This window comes from Rana temporaria, chromosome 1, assembly GCF_905171775.1.
Source record: "Rana temporaria chromosome 1, aRanTem1.1, whole genome shotgun sequence".
Taxonomy (NCBI): Eukaryota; Metazoa; Chordata; class Amphibia; order Anura; family Ranidae; genus Rana; species Rana temporaria.
In genome coordinates, this window is record NC_053489.1 from 291,556,829 (window position 1) to 291,569,714 (window position 12,886).

General features: G+C 46.1%; 1 protein-coding gene across 1 annotated transcript in view; it reads right to left on the reverse strand.

Annotated features, from left to right (window-relative positions):
* The window catches only part of PUM3 (pumilio RNA binding family member 3), a 104,403-nt gene that overhangs the window by 14,711 nt on the left and 76,806 nt on the right, over nt 1–12,886 (reverse strand). The window contains exons 14-15 of the mRNA XM_040357323.1: nt 12,320–12,462; nt 5,687–5,909 (exon numbers count right to left, since the gene is read on the reverse strand). Coding sequence (XP_040213257.1) covers nt 5,687–5,909; nt 12,320–12,462 — 366 coding nt within the window. The remainder of the gene's footprint in view (nt 1–5,686; nt 5,910–12,319; nt 12,463–12,886) is intronic.

Below are 12,886 nucleotides of genomic sequence, written 5' to 3' on the forward strand. Positions count from 1 at the left end.
CATCTGGCGACTCCAGTAGTCTGCCTGCTGGTATACCTGAAGGTAGACCGAAGTCATGGCTTTGGCCGGCTGAAACCAGATCGGGCGACCTTGCAACCTCCTTCGACTACGAGGAGAAGCATAGCCTGATCGCCTAAAATAGTAGGACAATGAACGGTAGACAGGGTCCACAGCACCTGGTAGTCCCAGGCGGTCTCCCACCCAGGCACAAGCCAGGCCCGACCCTGGGTAACTACCGAGACCAGACGAAAGCAGGCACATACAGGGAGGTGTGGCCACAGATCCACTCAAGTCCAGCGACTCAGAGCCGACGGGACCCCCCAGGTGCCCTCACAACCCTTGAGGCTGGCATCCGTCGTAAACACCGACCACTGAAAAAAAAGAAACAACTTCCCGGACCGTAGAGTCGGGGATCTCCGTCACCAACTCAGAAAGACTCTGACTAGGTGGCGCACTGGAATCTGATGATTTCAGAGACAAGCGATTTTTACCACCTGGACAGTATTTCCCCCGGAAAACTCGAGTGTGGAACTGGACACACAGTACCGCCTCGAAGGAGGCTACCCACAGGCCCCGGACCAGCAGGTGCCGGGAGAGAAAACCACCTTCCCCGCAGACTGAAGCGTCTGCAATTTCTCCAGGGGGAAGAAGGACCTTCGCCTAGATACTCCAACGCTGAGTCGGAACCTAGAATGCCCAGGATTTGAACCCTGGGTCACACACATGGAAGGCGGGCCTGCTGCCACTGAGCTACACCTTCTGGCCCAAATGTTTAACACCCACCCGAATCTTCGGAGGGTCTGAATGAAAACAACACATCCACTAGGTCTGAGACAGAAACTGCCCTCAGAAGAAAGTCGTCCAAGTAGCCAACAAAGTTAGGATAAGTGCGAGCTCCTAGCTGGAAACCCATGGTGCAGACGCCAGATCAACAGGGAGCCCTCTCTCACCATGAAGCACAGAAAGAACACTGTGACATGCGCAAAACGGGACATGCATGTACACCAGGACGTGCCTCGGATGGAGCGCAGCTACCAAACGAATGGATTTCATGCGGAACTACCCAACGTTCACAAAGGTATTCAGGGCCTGAGGCCGATAGAAAACCCCAAACCTCTTGTCCTGCAGAAAAAGTAAAATTACCCTGCAGCTTATCAACTCCCACACTGCCTAAGGCAGACCGACGGGCCGGGAGAGGAAGACACGAGGAAAGAACTTTGTTCTGTGGATAGGAGGAAACACGATCTAGTACTCTGAAGAGACCACCCTGCAGACCCACTGGTCGGAGAGCAGGGAGGTTTCACCGAATTGTGAAACTGCAAGCCCCCCCCCACCTAGAGACAGGGAAGGAAGGCTACATAGTCGCAGGATTTGGGTGCCGGCGTGATCGGCTTACGCACCCAGGGATGGATTAGACCCCCAGCTGGGCCTTTGACTGCCTGGGAGGGTTGCCCATAAATAATACACACACAGTGTGTATGAATATTATGTAGGTGTATGCACATATGCCCTTGGAGGAAACCGGAGTACCCGGAGGAAACCCACGCAGACACAGGGAACGACAATGCAAGCTCCAGGCAGATTGGTGTCAGTGTCTGTCACACTTGCTGCCAAGTAATGGAGTTAACCACTACACCACCGTGTGCATAAACCCATTCTGAAACAGAAGCCCTGGATAACAAGGGCGCTGCATTCAACAAAACATCACAGACCTATATGAGGCCCTAGACCAGCTGGTCCGCTAGCCTAATAACTTCGGGGGAGAGTCGGCGCTCCTCCACTGTCTGGTGCAAAATGCTCACTCCGTGAGTGACTGAGACCCCAGAGTAGCGGCCACAAATAGGCCGCAAGTCAGACCCCAGCATGGTAAACATGGAAAGGGTCAATACTTCAGATCTGCTATCAGTCAGATCCATACAAGCGGGGCCTCCTGCAATAGGGAGAATGGTCACCTATACATTACACCCGGAGGGTCCACCACCGGAGAAGAAGCCCACCTCTTGAAAGGGCTCTCCTCAAAGGGGCACTGAACTGCCCGGCGGTGAGGGACTACAAAAGCCCTCAGCGGCTTTCCTCATTCCTCATCTAAGAAATTATCAAAGAAGGGCACAGAAGGAAAAAACCTACACAGAACAGTCTGAATTGTGAACTAAAAAAGACCCGAGCCCTCCGCGGAAACCCAGCTGCACTATCCAGCTGAAGAGAGTCCCGTACAGCAGTTAGAAGTGCACCCATAATGCCTTATCCTGCACCGACCCAGGTATCTGGTCCGCGGCTCCATAACAGAGCATTCCCCAGGGGATAACGGGGGGACTCTTTTAATCCCCGCCCGTCCGCAGTCCGCCCCCACCCTGGCACAAAAGTGCCATCACCAGCATGTTGAGGAAGGACCCAGATACTGACTCCATAGCCAGATACTGACCCATGATTAAGTCAAGTGACCATTGACGTAACGCGTGGGGGAGGAGTTACGAGCGGGACGGATAGTGGATCCGAATGAGGAGATGATACATCAGCTGAGCCGCTCTATGAAGGATCGGTGCACTGGTTATCTATGCATTGTTTGAACGGCGGTATCGTGAGTGTGCTATTGCTAGAGAATTATCTCATGTTTTTTTGGTGCCTCACCATCTGCGCTATGAGTTGTCTCTCTCTCTCTTTTTTTCCATGAGCGGTGTTTATGTGGAGGAGATCCCTTATCTGTGAAGCAGGAGTGTGTTTGTAATCACATCGGATTTTTTCTTATCACTACACTGAACTGGGTGTTGTTTTCATTTGAACCACTGGTGCACATCTCAAGCACAATTGGACATGTTTTGTGGATTTGTTCCTATATTGTTTTTCTGTGTTATTATACTCAGAGCTTTAATCACTGTCTAGCACGGTTGGCATCATTAATTAAGTTAGTAATTAGCGCAATTATTATATATTTTCACATAGCCAGATACTGACACCATTATAAGGAAAAACTCCCAGGGCCCAGTTCAGACCTGAACAAAAACCCACCACTCCTGCTGCGCTGACCGGGGGGAGCCTGCTCAGCACCACTGCCCGAGCACACAGCTGTGTGTGAGGAGAAAACCGTGAGGTAGCTGAGGTAATCTGCAGTGGTGCTGTGTGAGGCGAACGGCGCCGCACGCCGTAGGAATCAGCACTAGAGGCCGAGGACTCAGGCAATATGGCCGCCAGGCACAGCATATGGAGCCTGACGCGGCCACAGGAAAATGGCTGACCGCAATAATATGCTGCATCACAGCGCGGCTACAACAAAATGGCCACCAATAGGATTTTCAATAGGAATTGAAAATCACACAAAAAATGGCTCCAGAGCCGCCAGAATGGCGGCAAAACGCCGCAATTTAAAGCGGGGGTTCACCCTTAGAGGGCACTTTTCCCCCTTCGCTTCCTGCTCGTTATTACTAGGGGAATCGGCAATTTATTTTAAAATAGGTGCAGTACTTACCCGTTTACGAGACGCATCCTCTCCGTCGCTTCCGGGTATGGGCTTCGGGAATGGGCGGTCCTTCTTGATTGACAGGTTTCCGAGAGGCTTCCGACGGTCGCATCCATCGCGTCACGATTTTCCGAAAGAAGCCGAACGTCGGTGCGCAGGCGCAGTATAGAGCCGCACCGACGTTCGGCTTCTTTCGGCTACGAGTGACGCGATGGATGCGACCGTCGGAAGCCTCTCGGAAGAATGTCAATCAAGAAGGAACGCCCGCTCCCGAAGACCCATACCCGGAAGCGACGGAAGAAGATACAGCTCGAAAACGGGTAAGTACTGCACCTATTTTAATATAAATAGCCGATTCCCCTAGACCGAACGAGCAGGAAGCTAAGGGGAGATTTTTTTTTTTTTTTTAAATGGGTGAACTCCCGCTTTAAACAGTGAAAATCTAAAAAGGCTGCACAGCGCCACAAAACCTCCAGAAAAAGAGGACCCCCAGCAGTAAAAAACACATAGGCCAGCGCACAGTCCCTCAGCAATGTGCCCCCCACCCCGACAGCAATGAAACAGCAGAGGGAAAAAGGGAGCAGGGAAGGATATCAAAACCCCAGGAATGCTCAGCCGTACCACCCCACCTAAGAGGGAGGGACTGTACTTACCCGTCCACGCGACAACTTCACTGACGCATTCCAAACAGGCGTACAACCGCAATGGAGGTAGCATTCGGCCCGGTCCACTGTCAGTGAGGCACACCACAGCCCAGTCATGTGCGGACCTTGGAGCAAGGCTCACTGGCCACCCCAGGAGTCATGGGGCATGTCGTGGCAGACCAAGCCTCTTTGCAAAGGTGTGGTCACGCTCGCTGGCCGGACTGAGAAGACTACAAGGATCTATAATATCCAGCCTGTCTCTCAGCTGATAGTTGACAGAAGTCAAAAGACAAAAATAAAATAAAATAAAAACTTTTCCTCAGGGCGCTGGGCCCAAAGGGAGCCATACGTCCTTCTCCTTTGATAGGCAGAACGAAACTGAGGCTGCAGTGAGGAGGGTTATGTCTGGAGGTACCGCCCCCTAGGTGGGGCTGTTCAACTCTGTTAATGTAACATGTATTTAATTATCTAACATGTTTCTGCCTAGACCTCTCCTGTAAACAGGGAACATAACCCACTTGTCAAGATTTAAGGAGCTGTGTCTGTCCATGGACGATAAGAGAAAAATACGAATTTTAACTTGTAAACACCAAGGCCCAGATTCTCGTAGATCGGGCGTAACTTATCTGATTTACGTTACGCCACCGCAAGTTTTTCAGGCAAGTGCTTTATTTACAAAGCACTTGCGTGTAAAGTTGCGGCAGCGTAACGTAAATCACCCAGCAAAATTCTAATTTGGCGGGTAGGGGGCGTGTAGCATTTAAATGAAGCGCGTTCCCGCGCGGAACAAACTGCGCATGCGCAATCTGTAAAATATCCCAGGGTGCATTGCTCCAAATGATGTCGCAAGGACTTCATTGGTTTCGACGTGAACCTAAATGGCGTCCAGCCCCATTCACGGACGACTTACGCAAACGACGTAACTTTTCAAATTTCGATGCGGGAACGACGGCCATATTTAACATTGGTTGCGCCTCATAGACCCAGGGGCAACTTTACGCCGGGAAAAGCATAACGTAAACGTCGTAACTTTACTGCGTCGGCCGCGCGTACGTTCGGGAATTCGCGTATCTAGCTAATTTGCATACTCGACAGGGAAATCGACGGAAGCGCCACTTAGCGGGCCAAAAAAAAAATTGCAGTTAAGATCCGACGGCGTAAGAGACTTACGCCTGCCGGATCTAATGGATATCTATGCGTAACTGATTCAAAGAATCAGTCGCATAGATACGATGGCCCAGATTAGGACTTACGACGGCGTAAATGGCGCTGCGCCGTCCTAAGCCCTTTGGGAATCTGGGCCCAAATGTCAGAAATAGGCTTAGTCATGAAAGGGCTATACAAGTCCATGGGAATGCAAAACTTGTTTGAAGCAGGTGAAATGAAGATCAAAAGGCGCTAAACTGCAGGCAAAATGCAGGTGCCAGCAAGTTCTGAATGATCTCAGAAGTGTCTCAAACTAGTCAAACTGTTGCCATTGACACAAATCAGAGCAAAGAAACCTGGATAAAAAGTCCTTATTTCCCTGATCAGAAGGGGACAAACTTAATGAAACAATTAGAACAGAGACAAAAAGATAAACCCATACCTCTCCATCTGTGCCACCTGGCACAAAATCTTCTTCTGCTATAGTGGCAATGGCAGACATGACTGGCTGTGGATCTCCCACTGCATACAGTAAAATATTTGTAATCATGGTGCACATAGCATTCTGTAGAACCAAGTCTTTAATGTTCTCCTTAAGGTACTTTAGCAAGGGTCCTGATACAGCTTCTAGTAGTTCTCTGTGCCTCAACTCGGGATCCTTTTTGCTGTAAAGAGAAAGGGACAGCAAACGTATAACCTGATCAGTTATTAGAACTGGTAAATGAGAGCCCAGCCAAAAGCAACTACCAGTAGTGACCTATTACCTTTTATTTTGAATGTGCCACCTGGCACCTAATTGGTGAAAGTAAGTAACAATTTTCTTATTCTCATTTTATAAATAAATGAACCACAGTATGTGTATATGTATATTATTTATAAGAGATCCAAGTTAAAGTGGTATTTAAAAATAAAAATGTAATAGACAGGTTTTTGCATGCGTTTGCAAATGCGTGCAGACTGAACCCCTGTTTTTAACACATACTGTGGACAGGTTAATTGGTTTTCTGCAAGTTGGTCGGTAAGTAGGCTTGGTTTTTCCCTGGGCATTCCCCAGGTTTTTGTTGTTATAGACAGGTTTTTCCCCTATATTTTCATCTGGTAATTCTGCCAGTAACACATTTCTTGTACACACAGATCAAAATTTGGATCTGTTCAGCAGGAACCAGACGAAATTTGATACAAGTGTATGTGGTTTTGTGCACTGAGTCTGGGAAGCGCGCTGCCTGCGACACGTTCCCACTGGTATTGGACACAGCGGGAGCCATACAGCAGGTCCTGCTGACCCGATGTTCACCGGTAGGGATGAGCTCTGGCGTGTTCGCACAATCCACGGGCAGAGCCTGCCAGGAATTCTGCACGGTGCTGCGCTAACCACAGGCAGGGAGACAATTTTTTCCGATCTCTGCAGCCGAGCATCGGGAAAAGTCTCCCTGCCTGTGGTTAGCGCAGCGTCGTGCAGACTTTCTGGCTGGCTCTGCACGTGGACTGTGTGAACACGCCGGAGCTCATCCCTATTCACTGGCACCTCACAATCGTTCTGAGAAGAGGCAGAACGGTGGTCTGCCTATGTAAACAAGGAAGAGCACTATACAGGAACATGGATCTCTGTCTTCCCCCAGTCAAAGCACATCCCACACAGTTAGAAAGCACTCAATAGGAGCACATGTAACCCTTTGATCACCCCTGTTAACCCCCTCCCTGCCAGTTAAAATTATAGATTGATCATTTCTTTGTCAGTGGGCAAACATACAAAATCAGCAGGCAATTAAATACTTTTTTCCCTCACTGTAAAACGGCTGAGGAATCTTCAGTATCAGTCATAATGAAGAATAAAACAATAAGCACAAGTACATTTAAATTAAATATTAATTTTCAGATGAAAATATAGCATTAATTTGCCTATTTAGCTCAATAAAAAAAAAAAATTGTGTGACATTAAAAAAGCCAACATGGTGGGGAAGCAGCATGTGCTTAAATGATGCATCACTTATATGTGCTTTGCACTGAGAACTATCCATGTGTAAACGTCAATGTGCTATAAAGAATCAGCATCACAAATTATCTTTTTCTGTACTGGTAAGTCACCACTCAGTAAAAGCTGAAGTCTCTGCAAGCTGGAGCATGGCATAGATTAACCTAAAATGAATCAACTGAGACAGCGATATCAGTGACACAGGTTAACCACCATTATACAGTGACATCAACTCCTGTCTTATGAATTATACTGTATGTCAAAACATTTTACTAAAATATCACAGGTCTAAAAAGCAAAACATGTTTTCTCTCTTTTTGATAAATTAAAGAAGTTTATATATACACACACAAGATGAATGTAACACATGGTAAATGCCATTCAAACTAAAGGGTTCAAGCTGTTGTAAAAGCATTTTTTTTTACCCTAATGCATTCTATGTAAGAAGGTAAAAAACCTTCTCTGTGCAGCATCTACCCCCAAATACTTATCCGAGGCCGATCCAGCAATGTGCACAAGTGTAGCGGCTTTCTCAATCCTCATTGGCTGAGACATAGCAGCAGTAGCCACTGGTTCCTCCTGCTGTCAATCACAGGCAGTGAGGAGGGAGCACTGGTGGGGCCATGCAAGGGCTAGGGAGAGAGCACACGTGTAACCCCATAGCAAGTGGTTTGCTATGGGGGCACCTGGCAAGGGGAAAGGCGCCATGAGCGCCGGTGGTGGACACAAGAAAAGGAAGATTAGGGCTGCTCTGTGCAAAACCACTGCACAGAGCAGGTAAGCGTATCATGTTTATTATTAAAAAAAAGGCATAAGCCTTTAATAACTTCAATACTGGGCACTTTTACACCCTTCCTGCCCAGGCCAATTTTTTACTTTCAGCGCTGTCACAATTTCAATGATTGTCACAATTGCAACGCTGTATCCAAATGACATTTTTATGATTTTTTTAGACCGATAGAGCTTTCTTTTGGTGGTATTTAATCGTCACCGGATTTTTTTATTTTCTGCTAAAAACACAAACAAAAAAAAGACAAACATTTTGAAAAAATTAAAAAAAGCTTCTGTCTGAAAATGTCGTAAATAAGCAATTTTTCTGCTTCACTGATGTGCGCTGATCAGGCTACACTGATGGACACTGATGAGTTGGCACTAATACGCAGCACTGGTGAGCAGATGCTGATGGCCCCTGTATGGCAGCACTGATGGCCACTGTTGGGGATGCACTGATATTCAGTGCCCTAATTATCTGTGCAGGTCTCCCTTGTGAAAAAATTCCTCTGACCCTTGCCCTAATTATCTGTGCAGGTCTACCTTGTGAGGAAATTCCTCTGACCCTTGCCCTAATTATCTGTGCAGGTCTCCCTTGTGAGGAAATTCCTCTGATCCTTGCCCTAATTATCTGTGCAGGTCTCCCTTGTGAGGAAATGCCACTGATCCGTGCCCTAATTATCTGTGCAGGTCTCCCTTGTGAGGAAATGCCACTGATCCGTGCCCTAATTATCTGTGCAGGTCTCCCTTGTGAGGAAATGCCACTGATCCGTGCCCTAATTATCTGTGCAGGTCTCCCTTGTGAGGAAATGCCACTAATCCATGCCCTAATTATCTGTGCAGGTCTCCCTTGTGAGAAAATTCCTCTGATCCTTGCCCTAATTATCTGTGCAGGTCTCCCTTGTGAGGAAATTCCACTAATCCGTGTGCTCAATTCCTCATCCGTGACTGAATAAAGCTACTTATCCACCAACTTGTGAAGACACCACCACCTTCTGAAATGGTCACTCCCCAGAAACTACATATGTGCCTTTGGTTCATATAAGGGATAACCACTCCACTCCACTCATACAGGGAGTGCAGAATTATTAGGCAAGTTGTATTTTTGAGGATTCATTTTATTATCGAACAACAACCATGTTCTCAATGAACCCAAAAAACTCATTAATATCAAAGCTGAATATTTTTGGAAGTAGTTTTTAGTTTTAGCTATTTTAGGGGGATATCTGTGTGTGCAGGTGACCATTACTGTGCATAATTATTAGGCAACTTAAAGCGGATGTGCCATGGGAACAAAATATTAAAAGCCAGCAGCTACAAATACTGCAGCTGCTGACTTTTAATATTAGGACACTTACCTGTCCTGGAGTCCAGCGCCGATCGCAGCAGAGCACGAGCGATCGCTCGTCACTCTGCTGCTCCCCCCGCCATCCACGCTGAGGGAACCAGGAAGTGAAGCGCTGCGGCTTCACTGCCCGGTTCCCTACGGCGCATGCGCGAGTCGCGCTGCGCCCGCCGATTGGCTCACACGCTGTGTGCTGGGAGCCGAGTGTTCCCAGCACACAACGGGCGACAGACGGGATGTGACGGAATGCCCATCTTTCGCCCGTAGCGTGTGGCCGGAAGTGGGTGCAAATACCTGTCTTTAGACAGGTGTCTGCACCCCCCTCCCCCCTGAAAGGTGTCAAATGTGACACCGGAGGGGGGAGGGTTCCGATCAGCGGGACTCCACTTTAGGGTGGAGAACCGCTTTAACAAAAAAAAAATATATACCCATTTCAATTATTTATTTTTACCAGTGAAACCAATATAACATCTCAACATTCACAAATATACATTTCTGACATTCAAAAACAAATCAGTGACCAATATAGCCACCTTTCTTTGCAAGGACACTCAAAAGCCTGCCATCCATGGATTCTGTCAGTGTTTTGATCTGTTCACCATCAACATTGCGTGCAGCAGCAACCACAGCCTCCCAGACACTGTTCAGAGAGGTGTACTGTTTTCCCTCCTTGTAAATCTCACATTTGATGATGGACCACAGGTTCTCAATGGGGTTCAGATCAGGTGAACAAGGAGGCCATGTCATTAGTTTTTCTTCTTTTATACCCTTTCTTGCCAGCCACGCTGTGGAGTACTTGGACGCGTGTGATGGAGCATTGTCCTGCATGAAAATCATGTTTTTCTTGAAGGATGCAGACTTCTTCCTGTACCACTGCTTGAAGAAGGTGTCTTCCAGAAACTGGCAGTAGGACTGGGAGTTGAGCTTGACTCCATCCTCAACCCGAAAAGGCCCCACAAGCTCATCTTTGATGATACCAGCCCAAACCAGTACTCCACCTCCACCTTGCTGGCGTCTGAGTCGGACTGGAGCTCTCTGCCCTTTACCAATCCAGCCACGGGCCCATCCATCTGGCCCATCAAGACTCACTCTCATTTCATCAGTCCATAAAACTTTAGAAAAATCAGTCTTGAGATATTTCTTGGCCCAGTCTTGACGTTTCAGCTTGTGTGTCTTGTTTAGTGGTGGTTGTCTTTCAGCCTTTCTTACCTTGGCCATGTCTCTGAGTATTGCACACCTTGTGCTTTTGGGCACTCCAGTGATGTTGCAGCTCTGAAATATGGCCAAACTGGTGGCATCTTGGCAGCTGCAAGCTTGACTTTTCTCAGTTCATGGGCAGTTATTTTGCGCCTTGGTTTTTCCACACGCTTCTTGCGACCCTGTTGACTATTTTGAATGAAACGCTTGATTGTTCGATGATCACGCTTCAGAAGCTTTGCAATTTTAAGAGTGCTGCATCCCTCTGCAAGATATCTCACTATTTTTGACTTTTCTGAGCCTGTCAAGTCCTTCTTTTGACCCATTTTGCCAAAGGAAAGGAAGTTGACTAATAATTATGCACACCTGATATAGGGTGTTGATGTCATTAGACCACACACCTTCTCATTACAGAGATGCACATCACCTAATATGCTTAATTGGTAGTAGGCTTTCGAGCCTATACAGCTTGGAGTAAGACAACATGCATAAAGAGGATGATGTGGTCAAAATACTCATTTGCCTATTAATTCTGCACTCCCTGTAGGGATCAATCTAAAACACTTTCCAATCGGTATGCCAAAATGTACTTCTTAAACATCCGTGCTAGTTTATCTCAGAATCTCATATAATAAATAGCCATCATTGGGCAATATATTTGCTATTCATTAATAAAATTAGGTAAAAAATATTCCACTCACAGATTATTTTTCTAAGCACATCATGGCACTTTATTAATATTGAATATTCACTGTTGAAATAGAAGTGGTATAATACACAGTAACACGTAGTTAGCGCAGTTATCACCTTTTTTCCTGTAACATTAAAGGATAAATTCAGCTTTGGAACATGTTCCATGTTCAACTCATATTTAGGATGGAACATGTGCCAGCATCTGCAGCCCCCTGAATTTCCCTCCCTATGACAGTGGGTGGGGGATATTCTCCCTGTGCCTGCTGTCACAATTTTAAAACAGTGTGGCCATGCCCACAAGTACCATCATCCATTGTGGCCAACAGCTTGTAGTTCTCAATAAGCTGTGAGTGCACTGGTGAGAGTCCTCGTAGTCCATAGATGTTCCTGCTTGTATTGGAGGTATGAGCAGACAGCTATGCCGAGAGTCTGCAGGAGCCAGGCATTGCACCAGTGATCTGCTGTTACTGGGTGCAATGATCTGCAGGCTCCTTAGGAAAAACTAATAATTGAATGAACTTTTACCTGCAAAAAGATGTGCATTTTTTTTTTTTAAAAGGTGAACCCTTGTCTAATTCACCTGACCATCCTACATACCACAACACATAGATGTGAATATATATGTATTTCGGTGCATGTGCTGAAATATGTCAGATACACTGGTGTGTTTAGCTTGTCGGAAATGAATAAAAGCCATTATTTACTAAAGGCAAATCCACTTTGAACTACAAGTGCAAATTGCACTTGAAATTGCACTTGGAAGTGCAGTCGCTGTAGATCTGAGGGGGACATGCAAGGAAAATAAAAAGCAGCATTTTAGCTTGTACAGTACATGATTGGATGATAAAATCAGCAGAGCTTCCCCTCATTTCAGATCTACCCCTCAGATTTACAGCAACTGTACTTCCAAGTGCACTTTCAGTGCAATTTGCACTTGTAGTGCAAAGTGGATTTGCCTTTAGTAAATAACCCCCATTGTGTTGCCTTTTGATTTTAGAGATGGTCTATGGGTCAGATGATACATTATGTGCATCCCTAAAGAAACCATTAATATTTAATATACATACTCTTAAAGATGTTGCACATGTCAACCTTACCTGTGTGTGTTACAATCTCCTTGTTTGAGCACTTCAATTATCTCCGGCAGAAAATGTGAAGTATTTCGTCTGCAAAGCAAATAAAGTAGCACTTTTCTTCCATGCTTGTCATTGATTATGTTGGGCAAAGCACTGATCAGTTCCTGTGTAATTACAACATAATTTTAAGCAAAAACGACATTCACAATATACTTTCTTCACTCTTTCCATGTTATATGTATACCAAACAACATGCAACAGCCAAGATTCTAAAGCTTTTCTACACAAAAATGCTGTCTGTTTAGCTTGTGCTGGCAAAGCAAATAAATGATCTCAATGCATTTCTTCAATGCTATGATTAAATATGAATCTGGTAATGCGCGCCTGAATTTTTCTCAATCAGTGTCTTGCCTGTGGAGAGACTAACAGAAGCAACAAAAATGAATAAATAAATAGCACACTGGGAACAGTAACAATTTATTCCGAAGTTATTATTCAGAGGCTTGAGATATTAAACCTGACTATTTATGATTTGTTCTCTAACTTGGTTCTTATACATTGCTCCGTTATTATTAAAACTTTTTCTTA